The following is a 17,729-nucleotide window of genomic DNA, read 5'->3' as shown; positions in this document are numbered from 1 at the left end:
CTTCAACAAACCGTTCCCATGTGGTCAACGCTGCCTCGTGGTTTTCAAACCACGTCAGTGCTGTCTCGTCCAAGTAGATTTCGACGTTCGCGCGTCGGGCCACAGCGTCCCAGCGGTTATATTTACTAACTCTTTCATAATGAGCGAGCCATTCATCCACGTCTTCTCCGGCCTTCCCTGAAAATGACCGGGGTTCCCGATGGCGCTGCCAGCTGCCCGTCGGTGGTGTCTGGGAACTGCCTGCTGGCGGAGCCATCGTTTCTTGGATGGGCGGGAGGCCAGCAACGCGACGGCTTCGGTGCAGATCCAGGGACTCTGTTGTCCGCGGCGTCGTACCCCGCACCTCTCACCAAAAACTGTTACGGTGACGCTCAGGCATTGAGGGATGAGCTGAGGGTTTATTTAAAAAAACCTGGGCGAGGACCGTTGCTGAGCGTCGAGTCCGAGCCCTGGATACGCGAAAAAGCACCTCGTTCTTCTCTTCGTCGTCCCGGCATTTTCGCCGGCGGGATTGGCCTGTGCCACAGTCAATGCCATCTACTGTGCACAACATTCAACAAGTTATGTAGCGTTACAATATGTTGTGTGAGCCGGCTGTGTATCGTCCCAATTGTGTAATTCTATTACGTGTACTTCGTTGCCTGTCTGTACATTCCAGTCTGCTTGCCATATTTTACTAAAATGCCGTCTGATGCGGGGCTCGAGGTTAGGGTAGGGTGCTGTTGTTATGTCTACTGTGTTTGTGTGTGCAGCAGCGGCAGCCCTTTCATCTGACTCCTTATTTTCGCCGATGCCAGAGTGGCCTGTCACCAACACACCGTCATTTCTAGGTTTGAGGAATCCATGATCGAAGTGGAACGCTGACTTAGGCGTTTAAAAACTTCGCGCACGTGTTCTGGGTACATTGTTCTTGTTTATTTTTTTTTGCTGAAACTTCTAAAGAATTCTAGTCTTTTCGCGTTTTTTTTTTTTTGTGCGTCTGCCTGTTGAAAAATACTGATGAAAAAGTGTGCCGGTCAGTGTAGGATATCGAGACCCTATCTCGTGCCTTGCAGACAGGTGCAAATCTGACAGGACCATATAGGGCAGAATATTTTGTTACGTTTTTCGGGGGCTAGATGTTTGAGTTCACTCCACCGAAAAAGTTGGGGCAGCTTCGCACTGGTGGCTCGAAGACTGGGCAAACAGCGAAGCTGGCGGCTCCACCTAGCCTATTCTTGGTTAGGCTAAATTTATGCGTGGTTATGCTTGGAGACTCGGCCAAGCTTTTTGCGTGGTGTCGTCGTTAGCCCGCCAAAGAGCAGTGAACACTCGGTAATTACAGTATGTACAATGTACACATGCCCACCGGCTTTGCGGTGAAGCTCCAAGAGTAGCGGAGGGCGCAGCGGAACGAGCGTTTCCTCAAAATTTTGAACTCGTTCGGTGGCTACCGTTCGGCTTGTGTAAACTGGCGTGCAGTACGCTAATTAGGAAGTTAACATTATCGCGTCCCGGCCTTTTGGATTCTTTCATTTAGGCATTAATTGTTTCCTCTGTACCGTCAAAACTGCACCACTCGCCGCAACAAGAGACAGAGTGAGCCACCCCGCGACGGGTTTCCCAAGCCAGGCTTGTACCAATAGTATTGCTTCTTCGACAGGTAGCAACACGAGTCCCGCCCCCGGTGAGGCAAAGCTACAGTAAAGCTGGGGTACCGGTGCGCGTTATGTCGTCATCGCTCGGCAAGGTATTCCTGCACACGTTCGCCGGCCCAACCACCAGCTTAAACAGCATCGCTGTTAAAGTAAGCATAAAAAGCATGCTGGTGACGGCTGCAGCTTGTAGAGAGCTGTTGAGTACGAAATGATTGTGCTGCAGCTGCTGCTGCTGCTGAATATAATGATGATGACGATGATGGCCGTGATAGTGATGATTATGATTATGATGATGATGCTGGTGGAGGTGGCGGCGATGATGACATGATGAATAAACGTTTATTATAAAGCGACGGGGTGAGGGAAGCTTCTATGGTTCAGTGATAGAGTTTCTTACAGTATACACTAGAGAGGAATCTGGCGCTAGCGTCTATGCGGCTCTCATCAAGGTCGTCTGTGTCGTCATGGACCACCATTATACATCGCGCTCGCCTTAGCTTCATCATTGGCTTGGATTGAAACGTTTTAGTGACCGTAAATTTAAACAAAGTGCCACAAAAACGCGAAGAATAGTGTGCAATTATGAAAGTGGAAAATAAAAACAGGCTGTTTTAAAACTAAGGAAAAAGGAAGTAAAGCGTATTTTTGCCGGAACGGTTGTGCCTGCTATTCCGCAGGCCAAGGTTGTAGTTACGAACAATATTATTTGGGGGGCAAATCATTAGAGAATGTAATTTTATTAATTTTACCATTATTTCAAAAAGTAAGTTGTTTGAAGAGTTTCGGAAGTTTTTTGAGCGTGCCTATGAAAACGTTGCTTTCGTGGTGAACCGGTGCACCGCGACCGCCAGCTAGTATAACAAGAAAAATGAAAACGTGGCGTTAAACAGTCGTGGACGATGCCAGATAGGACGCATACGAGCGCCCGTATCTGCCGTATCTTGTCTTCGTCGAAGTACGTTTTGTTTCTTCTTTTCGTCGGCTACAATTTTCGCGGCGGCATATTACCCGCTCAGTCATACGTCCTTCGATTGCGGCATGAGCAACGTCAGGTGCGATCACGCATTGCCTGCTGTTTCACTGAACACGGCTACCGCAGAAACGGGAGGATTTCGGCTTCCTTGTAGCTCGTAAACGTGTGAATCCATAGTGAAGAAAGCAAATCCCCAAAACCGCTTAAGAATCCAGTTGTCATGCCAAGCCCAAGCCAAAAAGGATGTCTTCCCATGAACCCCCACGACGACATGGCTTACGAGGCGCAGTTTCCTCTCTAGTATACTTACTAAGAAACTCTATGGGTTCAGTCTCATTCAGCCCCTTGTTGTCAGCCAATGTTCAGGAATCCGCTAAAGGATGCCTTTGTCACCGCCCGGTCGACCAGCGTAGCTTGACACTCGCGGTCGGAGCTGGTCAGCAGCCTCTCCCACTGCTCACGGGAAGGCGTGGCGGCTAGTTGGAGTGTTAGAGGAGGGGAGTGCGAATATTTAGTAACAAAGTAGAAAGTGTAGGATATTTCACGGTTGATAGGTAAGGTTGGGGGGGGGGGGGGATAATAAGTAGGTGCAGTGTGGTGAAGTCACGTACAGTTGTATGCGTCTTCAGGCATGCATACCGAAGACATTAAAGGTTTAATCCGCTTCATTCCAGAGTCTCTTTAGGTCACAAACGAAAAAAAAAAAAGAGCACTTGAACCACAATTTATTTAATTTACTTTAAACATTGTACTGCTCGAAAATGGTCTACAAACTTGTACAAGCACAACCATTGGTCCCTGCACATAGCGCGGCGCAATCGAGTTCTATGACGTTTCGCCTCCGGGCGACCCGTGCGAACGTTGTGCTGCCGACGAACCAGTCGCCTGCTTCCGATTCTGTCCTGCCTCCGCTGCCCGTCAGAGGATGTGGATGGGGAATTCGACGCAAGCGAGGAGCTCTCCTCCTTGTCCACTTACTTGCACCACTGCCAGAATCTCCATCTGTTGGCGTACCCAGAGAGGAACAATTAGCAGTCTTCCTTATAGGTATGCTGATCTGGAGGAGCAACACTGTGTATTTAATATAAGTCGAGTCCACTTATAACGATACCGTTTACAACAATATACCGGCTATAACGATGAACCGCCATTGCACCGTCTGCTTTTGTATGCTTTCCATGGGAAAATAAACCGCTTATTACAATGCTCCAGTGCCGCGATATCGGATATAACGATTGAATCAGGTTACAGCAAGCACCGAAAATGCGAGCTGCCGCCGGCTCTCCACGCCAACCACGCTGACACCATGTGCCGTGATGCGCCGCGAATCCCGTCCACGCCTCAGAAAACGAGCCAACTGCGCCGCTTACGAGGAAGTGAGAGGAGGAGGGGAACAGTTCTCCTAAACGCCCCTGCCGATGCCGCCGCGTTGGCTCCGTCCCCGTGCCCGCTGCTTTGAATTTCACTGGGTGCCTCTTCAACTACCTCCCTTTTTTCGCCGATGAAACGTCACGGCCGATGTTTTGTCTGAGTGCCTCGCTGAAGCGGCGATCGTTGCGCCGACGGCGGTGGCAGTGACAACCCTGACGACGCGGATGCACAGCCTACTCGGGTAGCACCTTCGCAGGAGGCCAACGCATGATAGTCTCTCAGGGACTTCGTTTCCACCAAGGACCCTTCGCTATGGCTTCTTTTCCACAAATAGGTAGCTGTACTTTGCTTGCCTGCAAAAAAAATGTTTGGAGCTCTGCTCTGTCTTTTTATTTAGCAACCCGCATATAACAATCATCGGTTATAACGATAGAATTTCCTTGGCACTTGGATATTGTTATAAGTGGACTAGACTGTATTAGCTTAAAGCCTATTATAATGAGTAGGTCATCCTCTGCGTTTCTTTTTCCTTCAATGATTTAATGCATTTCTGTTTTTCGTGGTGAAGGGACCTTTAGAAGTGCTGTTGGGCCTTTGCATGGCGACACGGCATAGCAAGCAATCACACTGTCAACCGGCATGACCTCATTAGAGAGTTTTAGCATACCGTGTATTGCTTACGTTCCGTGTGTTCAGTATGTACCAGGACCTGACTGGACACGTGCGCATTCGTTCCGATAGCGTGGGTTAGTATCACTGAAGGGCCACCCCCGTCTCGTCGTGCGAACGCACATTCGTTCCGGTGAGGTGCGGCCCTCCTCGCCGTGCCCCCACGAGCGCAGACGCAGCCGGGTGCCGGTACGCGCAGTAGATACGGAACGTACCGAACACACGGTCTGCTAAAACTCTCTATTGTTGCAGTGTGTGAGGTACCGTGAGAGGCGCCTCGTGTGCCGTCTTCTTCTAAGCATGAGAAAATTCCAATCAAAGAGGGAAATGAATGACGGCGTCAAGTTTTACGGCGTATCACCGGACACACCCACCCTGGGGTAAATTCGGTAGACCTTGACGGCGCGTGTGACGGTGTAGTTTCGGCCGGCGTGCAGAGGGCACACGAGCCCCGAGCTGATGCAGCCGTCCTTCTGGTTGAAGGGCAGCGGGAGGAGCACGTTGCCGGCCTTTCCCATGATGCCCACGCTTACCCGAGACTGGTTCTTGGCTGCGCCAGCAGACAGCACACGCCCCTTATGAAAATGAACTTTTCCTTTCTGTTTACTTTGTGTCTCCTGCATGTTGACTGTGTGGCCTTTCTTTTGACTTTTCCTTTGTGTTACCTCTAGGACATAAGCAGGCTGTGTACTTTTTATAGACTGCCGGATAAACAGCCATGATGTTTTACCTTTATATGTACTATGGTAAACACAAAGTTTAATTTTCTATACGAAGATTTTATTTCGGATGAGAGGTATAAAACTTTAAAAATGACTTGCTTTCTTCTCTTTCTGAGTTCCGCAATGCTATTGCCCATGTGTGTACTCAAGGCAAAATGAAGTCAAAAGACTTTGGCCTGTTTCCCCTGTGTTGCCTCTAGGACAAAGGCTGTAAGATAGAACTTGAATTTGCTGTCTTAATTCTTCTGTGTGCTGTAATGCTGTTGCTTATGTATGTACTGAAGGCAAAATAAAGTCAAAAGACTGACTTATGTCTTTTGTGTTGCCTCTAGGACACTGGGAGGAAGGATAACTATTTGTTGCCTTACATTCTTTTTCTGAAGATTGTGCTTCCTCAAGTAAACATAAAGTCGAATATGTAAGCCTTAATTATACTCGAAAGGTTAAGTTTTTTGGCTTGGCTAGAGATGGTAAGAAACAATGCCGATGGTTTGTGGAAATTCTGCAGCACTGTATACGTTATTTCGTGCTAGTAAGGTCTGATAAATTCGCAGAATTAATATTACCAACTGGTACGTTTGTATGAAACAGTGGCGTAAGAAGGATACATATTGAACGAGGCTGTTCGAAGTGCCTCGTCCGTCCCATTACGAAAAAAAAGTGGGAGGGAGAAGAATATCCAGACCACAAAAAGTAAAAAGAACACAAAAAGCCGAATAGAAAACGAAGCAATGAAAACAAAAACAACCTAAAAAGTGGCTTCCGATTGTCCTAGTCTGTGTTTTCCTTCAGGGTCGTTGTAAAATGGCTTATCCTTGCAACTAAATGCTGAAGCGGTGTACTGTTTTTTGGGGCAGAGCTTGCGGTAGAAATATATTGCGACAGAAAAAAAAGGGACACAGCCAGACGAGAGCAACAACAATGTCAAAATATAACCTAAGGCAGAAAACCTTCAATTAAAACACGGTTAAAAAAAAAAAAAAACAAAGGTCACTGAGCGGGTTTCGAACCACCGCCCTTTCAATCAGTAGGCGAGTACTTAACCACCAAGCCACCAAAACAGCACACGACCGGGTCATAAACCAAGGTCTAAATACTGGAGCTCACATAGTCTTGCTAAGCCTCCATTTGAGTGAATTGTTTGCCTGCGTGGATTTGAGTTTTGACGCACGGTGCTTTTGTGTGCGTGCGTGCGTGCGTGAGTGCGTGCGTGTGCGTGTGTGTGTGTGTGCGCGCGCTCGCGTGTGTGTGTGTGTGTGTGTGTGTGTGTGTGTGTGTGTGTGTGTGTGTGTGTGTGTGTGTGTGTGTGTGTGTGTGTGTGTGTGTGTGTGTGTGTGTGTGTGTGTGTGTGTGTGTGTGTGTGTGTGTGTGTGTGTGTGAGCGTATGCGTGTGCGCGTGTGTTTGCGTATGTCTGCGGGGAATAATTTTTGTATCCGGCCGTTCTGTTTGTGAAAAGCCCACAAACAGTGAATGGTGAATGCTTGGACGCTGAACAAAACCCAAAACAGTCAATCTAGATGTAGATGACGATGATAATAACTTCGTTTGTTAATCCATTTTTATTCGCTTTTGAGTAGCAACAACTTACGACAACAAAAGACGTTGCTCGCATTAAGAAAATATACTGCCATTATATATATGTTTGCTATTATCAACTTTAACAAAATACTATAATGGCGTCTGCCTAGTTTGCTTCAGGGGTGATGATGAAAGAAGAAAGTAACTGCTAAAACTCTATGACTGCTAGATAGCCAACTGTAGTAATAAGTCTAGTCTAGGCTAGCATATATGCAGTCATTGTTATAGGTGCGCAAGAAAGGACGTGGTTTGTTCGTTGTGCGTGGTTTTGGTGGTTTGTTTTCGATTTGCTGGTGTTACGTGAATTACTACGTGCTCCTCCTGCCGTAATATTACGTGTTAGTGCTCTTGTGCCACCTGAAACATCGTGAGTGCTGGCAAAGCGTCTGTGTCGTCGCCGTACTGCGCTGCTGTAGCAAACGCACATCGAGGTCGCCATTTGACAAAATACCTGACAAGTTGTGCGTGCCTACGTGAATCAAGAGTCTGTACTGCAAGTTCCAGTCTGTCGACGCGACGTGGGAAAAATGCTGCGTGTTCTGCCGTAAGTGATTGTTTATCGTGGTGCATGTTAAAATTTTATTACGCGTTGCCGCAGTGCTGTTTTGTTAAACGTGTTGAGTATATTCCTTGGTGTTCGGCTCGCCGCGCTTCTTTTATTGTAAATTACCGGCTGCGTCGGCGCGGTCATAATGAGCTTCCAGGAGCGGCGGCCAGTATGCTGTGTGAGTGATTGACCCCCTTGCCATTGCCGGCAACGAAAATATTATGCTGACGGCCCAGCGGCCGCCGCTTGGCTTTGGTGGATTCGACGCTAAAGCTTGTTGCATGAAAAAAAAAAAAAAAAGAAAAGAAAACTGCGTTAATGGTTGCAAAACAAAACGCCCACTCCCCGATTTTTTTTTTTTTTAGGAGGCAGTTGACCCACAGTATATTTTTTTACAGGACGTAGGCAGCTTAGCATTGTTCTAACGGGTAGTTTTCGTTTACGGGTAAAGAAATGCAAGGAGGCTGCATTACATTTGTAGTTATAATACGTAAGAGTTGCATATACGTTGAATTTTCAACATTTAAGCATTGCTAGCAACTTTATAAGTAGTACCACATGCACAAGGTCTTTAGGCAGTGAACATTTGACCAGATAATTGTTTAGACGTCGCAGCTTGAAAACATGCTGTTCCAGCCTGCATTGCTGGTGCAGTCACAGGGCAGCTTTCACTGTTTTAATGCAAGAAATTTTTCCACCTTCCTAAGCTCATCCAGCATCGTCATGATCAGACAGAAATTCTTGTGTGGTGTGACATTATTTGTAGCTGGCTTGCATAAATTGTGTTGACCGTAACATGTTGAGCATGGGTTAAACGTGTTGATTCTTACAAATATGCATGTGATGGGGATACAATCACGGTGCGAAAAAGATTAAACAGGGCGTGGGCTTGCCACCGTGCTCCTTCGCCATCCTGTTTTTTCGTTTCATCAGCATTTCAACTTGCCTACCCCTTGGAGGTATTGGCACGCTGAGACGTTCACCATGTGCCTCAGAGAGAATTTTAATGGCGCCATGAAGACAAAATACAAGTTTGTGTTATTCGAAAGATTTCGTGTGGTATGGTGCCCCCAGCACTTGTCCAAATGCAAACGATGCTTTATTCACTGAGAAATTCATTAATTGAAGCTAAAATTTTGATTTTCCCGCTAAATCGTGCATTTTCAGGGTCTGCAATGACATCACAGGAACCGACCGCTCTGTAGCCGATTGGGAAACGTTCTTTACCGTTAGTTAACCGAGATGGTGCCACCATACCGTGGCAAGCCGCTTTCTGCTTTTGTTTTGTTTTTACCGTATTTAAACGTGGCTTGTTTTTGTTCAGCGAGAAAATAATCGTTTCGTGAAACATAGTGCTCGCTCCACAAATATGGTCACGTAAGACACCGTTGCTTGTGTCAATCGGCCATTGTTGTCCGAGACAACCCCAAAGCCCCGCAGTCCTGTGCAGCTAAACCAAGCATAGTGCGCGCAGTACCAACAGCAGTACGCATCGGTACTTTTATGCTTACGTGTGCTTTCCTAACCTTTACTGTTGGTCCCACCATTCTTACTACTGTAAAAAGAATGTGCCCTAAATTTAAGCGCAAATAGTTCGTTCGGCAAGCTTATAGCCTCTGCCTAATTCGCGTTTGCTGTTGCCGCCCTCCGCTAACTGCAGAGCTGGCTGGTATGACATAGGTTCTGTTGCGGGAAATGAGCTAGTGGGTCGCATGGCCATTTCCTTTGTTCCTAATTTGTAGCTTATTTGAGTGGAGTTTATGTTAAAAATGGTGTCAGCATGATTCTAGCAACTGAATCCTTTGAATGAATCAAACTTGTGTTTTCTCTTCATGGCTCCTTTAAAAGCCGTAACCACGTTTCGCACCCTCTGGACCAGAGAATATGCTTGCACAGTGGAAATCTGGGGCCACAGATTTCTACCACCTAGGGATATTTAATAGGCTTAGTTTAACATTAATTCAGTGTAAGGATGTTTCTGTTCCTTTAAAGTATGGCTGAAAGCCTTGTAAGGATTGTCATGTATGTACAGTGCTCACGGATTGAAACGCGACACTGCAAGCGCGTGGCCTGCGCTACATGCAGCGCCGCCAGTGGACGCCCGTGGAAGCTAGGTGTTGCATTGTGGTATACCACGAGGATGAGAGTGTTTTGACCATAAGCTTGCTGCTTCCGGTTGCCAATAAGCGGGGAAGTGGTTCCCTGCAGCGACAGCGTTGCGCTGTCAGCGACAGCGGCGTCCATGGACGGCGCTGCATGTATTGGCGGCCACGCGCTCGCAGTGTTGCGTTTCAATCAGTGAGCACTGTACTTATTTTTTAGCTTGAAAGAACTGAAGGTGCCTTTTTTGCACCTACAAAAAAGAAATTCTAACATGTCCTGTCAGAGCGAGTATTTCACGGCATTATACCGCATATTTACGGCTTGTTTACTACTTGAACTTCCATTTTTTACAGGGCCAGGTGTTTGACATGGAGGATGTACGTTGTGAGCTACCAGAAGAATTGGCTGCCTCCTGTTTCTATCTATCCTGCACAACCTGTAAGTGGAGTTCATTACGGCTGTGAAATGCATGAAAATCTCGATTTTGAAGGCTGAGAGAACATGAAAACATAGAAAACCATTGTGGCATTCTTGTGGTACCTTAGTGATATTAAGACATAAGAACATTGCAGAGATGGGGCAAAAAATAAGGAACCGATGAGGGTGAGAAACTTCCTGGTACCTTTCTTATTTTTTTTGTCGCATCAGGGCTGCGTCCTTGCTCCATGAATTAATTAATAACGACTTTGTCACCCTTGTTCACTGTGGTAGTTGCGTGGTGCCCACAGACTGTGTGGGGATTTTTCTTCTACCGCCTATTACAGATGAACTAGATCTTTAGACTTCTACTCAAAAGTCATATTATGGATTACATTACATGAGTGAAACAATTCCATGCACCCAGAAATAGAATTTAGGTGAATTCACTTCAATGCCCTAGATGCAACTTGTGCCTAGCAGTGAAAAGGGTGTATTGCGTGCCTTTTTGCCACTGTGTTTCATGTAGTGTAATGAGTCTCACTGGCCATCGTACTCGTCTCACTGGCCATCGTACTGGCCATTTGCACTCATTCATTTAGATCGAGAACATTTTCTATAAAAAACAGGAAAAGCTAGGATAGGGATCGCAAAGCAACACCCTTTCCATATCAAACAGGACTGCTGGTGCAGCATACAAAGGAAAAAGGGGAAAAAGACGGTTCCCTTAAAAAAGGATAAGATTGCAGGGTGTGGCCAGGTGCTTGTAACAAAACATTTTGTAAACAAATCAAATGGCGTGGTTGGGGGCAATATTATGATGTTTATAGTAGGAAAAACCTGCATTATTTCCGAACAGTATGAATGCTCTGTGTCCAAACATATGCAAAAATGCTTGTGTGTTTTTAGCATTTGAGTGCACGTTACAGAGTAGTCAGCTCAAGTTACTGCGGTAGCTTTCCTCATTGCTGGTAAGCATAAACCCTGAAATTAAATTTGCTGTATTCGACCACTTTAACCCTTTCACTGTCACTGATGTCCTGGTTTGTCTTCGAATTTCTCCTCCACGGTGTCACTGACATCCGGTGCGTTTTCTGTTGTGCATTGAAAAATTCATGCCATGGTGCAAAGTTGGCGCACCTGCACTGTTTGTGCTATCTGTCAAATCTTTCTAGTAGCTTGTATTTTCACAAAGTACAGAGCGACCACGCCCAGCTTTCGCTGCGTGGGGGTCACTCCGTGCACTGTACATCTGTTGGGATGAGTGACCACGTGGCACGCGTGCAATGATGGGTGCAAGTGTGCTATCCACCACGTTTTTCTAGGGTTGTTTTTTATTTCTGTTCCTGTGTCTGCTACCCATCGACACAAGGAAATATAAAATGTGAGGAGCCAACCTAGAGGTTGGTCAGTTCATGGTGATGTACATTTTGCTTTTTGTAAGCAAGCACAGACAAATAAACTAGACAATGCAAGTGCTGTCTCGTAAACGAAATGCACAATAAAACTGCTGCCTTTATAGGTTCCAAAGAACGCGTAGACACAAGCAACTACTCATGATGACGACTGATCAATGCCTGTCTTAGCATGTTCATGCAATTTTATGTTGCCTTCCCTGCCCCCCCCCCATATTGCTTTGTTCTCACAGTGCTGCTGCAATAATCTCATCTCAAATGTTCTTGCGAGGCTGTATAAATGCCCGTCATGAGGAGGCCATGAATCTAAACAGTACTTAGTTCTGGGTTGTGTTGCCTATGTAACAGTATGTCATATTTGATGTTCGTAAGCTCATTAGTTAATTTATGTGGTCTAAATTTTGTGGCTAATTTTGCAACCTAGAAGTTGTACCTTCTCTTTCAGGATACTTGGTTCAGTTTTGTATGGGAACACTCCTTTATATTTATAAGCATAACCAGCAAATGTTTGAGACGTGTTTGTTTAAACCCCTTCATATGCGATCAATGCGTTTGTCATTTCAGGTTCAAGCGTGGCAGTGGCTATCCCGTCCTGTGAGGGGTAAAGATGAGGCGACACCTGGTGTGGCAGGCGGCAGCAGCACGTATGGATCCAACCTGAATAAAATAGTCAGGTTTGCAAGAGTCGTGTGATTCATATGATTTTCGTCAGCTTGCTCTTACAGAAACAGCTGCAGCATGAAACAGTGACTGTGGAGCTGGCTGACATTTTCTACATGCAGCTGGCTGTTGGGTGCTGTTATTCGACAGCATGCAAAGGGCACTCAAAAGGTGGAAGCTTGTGGGATACGTAGAGGACGGAAACATAAAGGATTCTTGGAGGACGCAGAAAGTCGGTGGCGAAATTTCAATACAGGGGACACACAAGGGACGAATGCGGTCTGTTGCCTTCAAGACATATAGGGGACACACAAAGGCCGTATGGTGTCTGTGTTGCCTTTGGGAGATAGACTGGACGCATGGAGGACGGAAACACACGGGACACTTGGAGTACGCAGAAAGTCGGTGGCGAAATTCCAACACAGAGGAAACACACAGGACGCACGCAGTCTGTTTCCTTCGGGACGCAGACTGTCTTTTGACTGGACATAGAAATTTTCATAAGGGGCATATGCATCATGCGCGCCCACGCCCGTTCACATGATGAGCCTTCTGAGGTCTTCCTGTTTGTACATACATGACTCAACAACCCTGAGAAATGTGCTAGCAAGCAGCGCATATTGCTCAGTAAGTGCAGCTTTCCGGAACGTCAACCACATTGTCATCATGTGTTTCCGCCATGGATAACAAAGGAGCTGGATGAAAGGAGGATAGAAGAAACGCGCAGTTCATTGCGCAAGCTCACAACAGTGCGCCGCTCATGGAGGAAGCACCGGCCTTGGCACAGTTTCCTGCTCGCACTCTTGAGTTGTCCTTTCTGTTTTGGCGCACGGTCAGTTAACGCGCCGATGTAGCAACTGTGTTTCTGGAGGCTTATGTGGCCAAGTGATAGTAGTTTCCAATGTACATATCTTTTGTTGTCGCGAATAAGTACATCTGCTGCTTTGCGCGATGAGATTGAATTGAACCGGAAGTTGCGCAGAAAAGAAGCAGCCTGCACTCATGCTCGTTCCTTCTGCCAGAATTTGAAGGAATAGCGAACTTAAGACCTTATTTCTATGCTTTATTTCCATTTTGCAGGGCAAAAAGAACGTCACTTAGGAGCGTTAGAATGGCCACACGTTTAAAACGCGGAAGTCTAAAATTTAAATGTCACCGCGATCGTGAAGTGCATACTTCATCTAAGAAATTCACGTCATCTATTTAGGAAAAAAATAATGCCGGGAAGACAAGTTTCCGAACATCCAACTTTCTGCTTTAAGCACATTGTCCTGTTTACTTAACGCAACACTAAAATAAATTTCTTAAACTACAAAATAAATCCCCTCAAATAACCTCGAGCAGACAGTCACATTCTCGAGGTATGTTTGGAGCGCATTCCACTCTATTCAAACTAAAGTCCAAACGTGGCTTCATATTTCAACAGAATCTTACCACTGTGGAAGTCCATCTCGATCTTGGCCGACCGACCTTTCTTGAACGTGCAGGGAAGCTTTTCGCATGGATCCACGCGAACTTGTAATGCTTCACCACCTGCGCCCAAATTCACAGAAGCGAGTGGCACTTGTGTACAAGGCCTACTATCTTTGTTCTCTGGTTCCTTTTTGTTTCTATAGAGAAGTAGGAGGAGGAGGAGGAATAGACTTTATTAAGGCGAGCCTTAGGTGCTGATGTCTGGGCACCCACATGGTGAGGGCAAAATAACAAATGTTGATAGGCGGTCTCAGAAAAAAAGTATAGAAGGAATAAAAAGAAAAGAAAGGAGACGACCTTGCGCAGATTCGTTTTCGGTGCGAAATAAGCCTCATCCAGTTCATGTACGCTATTAAAGGGACAATGAAGACAAAATACGACCCTGCAGTTTTGAAAGAACTAGCCTTTGGCAACTCACGCACCCACACAAAAAGACATAAGAAATGACATTTAACACTGAAATTCCTCAGTACGTAGCGTCGCCGGGGACGTAATAAACAGAACCATCAATGTGTTCACTGGATGTTAACGTTTAAGTTTCGCAATCAAACGGAACTATATAGGCACCGGTACAAACACTTTCTTGCCGGTGGCTTTGGTCGGCTGCTAATCGCACAAAAGAGTCCTTGCGATGTCATAAAGTCCGGGAGAGAAAGTGGCTGTTGAGTCATCACTGGCTATCTTGCTTATCCTCTTTAACGTGTGTGCAGCAGACTCAGCACAACTCCCGCTTAAAAATCGGAGCCCTGCACCCTTGCTGGTATACGCGCTAAATTGTGGGCATGTAACCCTCTGCTAGATTTCAGGGTTCGAGGGCAGGATTCAAAATACGCGCACATATTTTTTGTGGTGGACTCTGCGCTTGCACCATGATTGATTGATTGATTGATTGATTGATTGATTGATTGATTGATTGATTGATTGATTGATTGATTGATTGATTGATTGATTGATTGATTGATTGATTGATTGATTGATTGATTGAACTTCTCGACCGACGGATACGACTGAGTTGAGCATCGCCCAATACTTCCTGTTCTGTGAAGTTTCAGAGTACGCGCTCAGGCTTCAGAGTGTGCACACAAATTTTTTGTGCTTGACTCATTTGGTGTTGGCGCACCAAGAATGGCAAAAGAGAGCTAGATGGCCATAAACATGGAAAACATCTCGACCGACGTAGAACCGCATAAATATACGTGTATGAAGGGTACAAGCGTGTGGGATGACCAGCCTCGAATTCGTTAAACGACAAGCAGAGAAAATTCACGCCTAACAGACCACACACACAAAATTTTCTTTTCTTCTTAACTCAATAAAAACAGTTCCTGAAGGTGGCACTAATAGCCCCGTGCTATGTTCTCCATGAGTGCTCTGAGGAAAGAGAACGGGTAGTTGTTTGAGTCAATATTGCCAGAAACCACGGGTACTTTTGTCTGTAGATGGCGAGGATAACTTTTATAAAAAAATGGAAGCACTCCTGTAGGCGTTCCTGCCCAAGATGCCTGCGGTACAGGAACATGTTGTGGCCTCGTTATAAACATGACGTTAGGGCGGTGGTTGGCAAGACAATTGACTTCTGCATGGCACGGCATCGCGCAATAAGGGACCCAAATCGCGCCTCCAGAACATCCCAGATTAAACCCACGCATATTGTGCGGCGAATTTAAACAGCAGCATAACTTATTTGCGAACAACATGTGACCGGAAGCTCCTCCTGAATACTCGGTTGAATTCATCACGGAAGCTCACAGGTGAACGAAGAGACGTTATCGTATGCTTGCTGTACAGGTTATCATCTCACTTCGTATGTGTCATCTATTACCATACATTGAAGAAGTCTGGAATATCGTTTGAATGCAAGATTCGCCTACTCTTCAATATTTTTTTAGGTGCTCTACCTTCTTTATATCTGCAAAATGTGGTATGAGCGTTTGAAGAAGCACAACACATTGCCGTGAGTTGGGAATTTACACATTAGTCTTCTGAACCAGACTTATACAAACGTCGAATTGATTCCTTGTTTTTCCCCGACATTTGAGCCACCCCTTCACCTCCATGAGCGGTCGTATTGTCAGCCAGTGTTCTCAGAGCAAGAACTATCCTTCGAATTTGCTGTAAAAATGAAATATTATATAGTACTTTATGTATTAACGGCTGCAAAGTCGTGTCTGAATTTATCTGTAGCAAGGTTAAATCCGGTAGTGTTCGTTTATTGCCAAAAAATTTCGCCAATTGTGGTAGATGGGACCGCTATTCAACTATTCAATGATAATTATTGTGTTGCAGCACGTGTGGATTAAGGCCCCTTATTCAGATGTCACTTCGATTAGCTACCTGGTAGCGCTGGAATTTCCCGCTAAGCATATTTAGTGAGTAGCTGAAGTTAGCGATAAATTAGTGAATTAGCCCGCGTTAGAGCGCGTGGGCCAAAGAATGACAAGTTTTTTTTTTGGCAATTCCTCACTTGTTGCCATCGGCTGACCCGATGCCGCACCTCTCAAACAATACGTATAAAGGAAATGAACCTTGTCTTAACCTGACTTAACTTGAGTGCCTCTGAATATGAGTGAGGGGATAAATGGTCGCATGTTTCTGTTGACCGGAAGCTCAGCAGCGTTGGGGTCTGCGACCATAGCTGTACTTCCGCGGTGTTTTGCGCAGCATTGATAGAATCAAGGATGTGCCCGAGCTCACGGTGCTAGGTTAGAAAACTCATTTAACAAGCTAACTAAGGAGCTGTGAAGCCGGCGCTAAATGCATGCAAATACACGAAGATAAGGCTGGTCTGACACAATTGCGACGATGGTTTGGGGGTCACAGTCACCTACCGCAAGGACTGAACTCCACGGTGCTGAAGCTCGCCTGTGCCAGCAACGCCACGAACAAGAAGGTGAACGCTGCCAGGAGTACGGACGCTTCCACGGAACACCGACCGGCAGCAGCCATAACTTCGGCACTTCAGCTCGGGCTACGAGTGTCGTTCTCGCCCGGGCGAGCGGTCTTTTAATACCTTCGATCGTAATCGGATCTCCGTCGGCGGAGAGTCACTGTAGTCCGAGCGTGAGTAACGCGAAGGGCGGCGGTCGTCGTCACGGACGACGTCTCCAACCTCGGAGCTTTTGTTTGCCTGAAGCGAACGAAACCTTCGAACTCTAGATGGAAGTCGCCGACACGACAAGGGTGATGTCGTTCACACGTGGTCAGGGTTTCAATTCATAGCTAGCGCGGACAGCTACAGATATTCATAACTGTTTTCCTCCTCTAGTTATAAAAGCGCTAATTTTAACAGTTGGAATCGGTGTTTTACACTGTACATCTGCATTTGGGTGATGACGGGATCCCAGAGTGGGCCGAAAAACTTGTGTACACGGGCGGTTTGCTTTTAGCGCGAACAGAAAAACAGCTACCGAGGCAGTGAACCTAATCCACGATCTCCCGCAAAGAAGTGCGAAGCCTTAGCCCCTGAGCTACTGTTGAGATTAGAAAGATGGGAATCATGGCGCCGCAGTACGGATGTGGCGCAACGCGAAAACTGGTTCTAGGACACGCTCCGTTGTTAAAGGGGCTCTGAAACAAAAATTTTACATCTTTTTTTTCTCTTGTTGCGATAATGACCTACTTATCACGTGTGGAAACCTCACTTCCTTCAGCGTGCGGCGGTTGTTTAATTAGAGGCGTTTTCAATGTGGCCATTCGCAGTTTCGGTTTCAGCGGGTGACGCGAAACGCGAGATTTTCTGTAAGCAAAGCTGACCACGTGACCGTCGGACGGATATCACAGAGCAGAGCTGCCGTAGCACTGTCGTTTCTGCGAATTCCCCCACGTACTACTGATCTCGTGAGCCGCTTAATTAAAAAGCGACCGTTGGCGTGACGCAGGTTCTGCGAGTGCGGCTAGATAACGACGCGCGACGCCCGAAACAGTGGGTGGGAAGACGCGCGCTGGGAGCACCCGGCCGGTCAGGTCCGCCTACAGATGCGTTCGGCTCAGCACTGCGGCTGATATTCGATTGCCGCTCTCGTAGGCGGTGCAGATGACGATTTTTTATGCAACCCACCATCGCATCATTAACGCCTTTCTCATATGTGCTGCCAGCTTGGAACTTGGGTCTCATTTCGTGCAGCGGTAACAAGCTATCGCTCGAGCTACCTGCGCCGGCCTGC

At 46.5% G+C, this 17,729-nt stretch overlaps 1 protein-coding gene and 1 long non-coding RNA gene across 2 annotated transcripts; one reads left to right on the top strand and one right to left on the bottom strand.

Annotated features, from left to right (window-relative positions):
- Window positions 1-3,371: 3,371 nt before the first annotated feature.
- LOC144167731 (NPC intracellular cholesterol transporter 2 homolog a-like) lies at window positions 3,372-16,529 on the bottom strand. The gene is made up of 4 exons (XM_077696911.1): window positions 16,395-16,529; window positions 13,528-13,626; window positions 5,025-5,200; window positions 3,372-3,612 (listed from the first exon to the last, which is right to left on the bottom strand). The coding sequence occupies exons 1-4, from the start codon at window positions 16,510-16,512 to the stop codon at window positions 3,529-3,531; spliced, it is 477 nt and encodes a 158-aa protein (XP_077553037.1). The 5' UTR covers window positions 16,513-16,529; the 3' UTR covers window positions 3,372-3,528.
- Window positions 7,120-12,232, top strand: LOC144170347 (uncharacterized). The gene is made up of 3 exons (XR_013322600.1): window positions 7,120-7,495; window positions 9,955-10,039; window positions 11,998-12,232. It is a non-coding gene; the product is annotated as an uncharacterized LOC144170347 (long non-coding RNA).
- Window positions 16,530-17,729: the final 1,200 nt, after the last annotated feature.

The sequence above is a fragment of the Haemaphysalis longicornis genome, unplaced genomic scaffold (genome assembly GCF_048455015.1).
Source record: "Haemaphysalis longicornis isolate Haplotype H1 unplaced genomic scaffold, Haemaphysalis longicornis Haplotype H1 scaffold_2, whole genome shotgun sequence".
Taxonomy (NCBI): domain Eukaryota; kingdom Metazoa; phylum Arthropoda; class Arachnida; order Ixodida; family Ixodidae; genus Haemaphysalis; species Haemaphysalis longicornis.
This window is presented reverse-complemented; position numbering and strand designations above follow the sequence as displayed.

Coding starts and splice junctions, on each gene's coding strand:
- LOC144167731 (XM_077696911.1), bottom strand. CDS start 16,512: ATGGCTGCTGCCGGTCGGTGTTCCGTGGAAGCGTCCGTACTCCTGGCA. Junction 5,201..13,527: donor CGAGATGGACTTCCACAGTG/GTAAGATTCTGT, acceptor CTGCTGGCGCAG/CCAAGAACCAGTCTCGGGTA. Junction 3,613..5,024: donor TCTACCGAATTTACCCCAGG/GTGGGTGTGTCC, acceptor GTACGCCAACAG/ATGGAGATTCTGGCAGTGGT.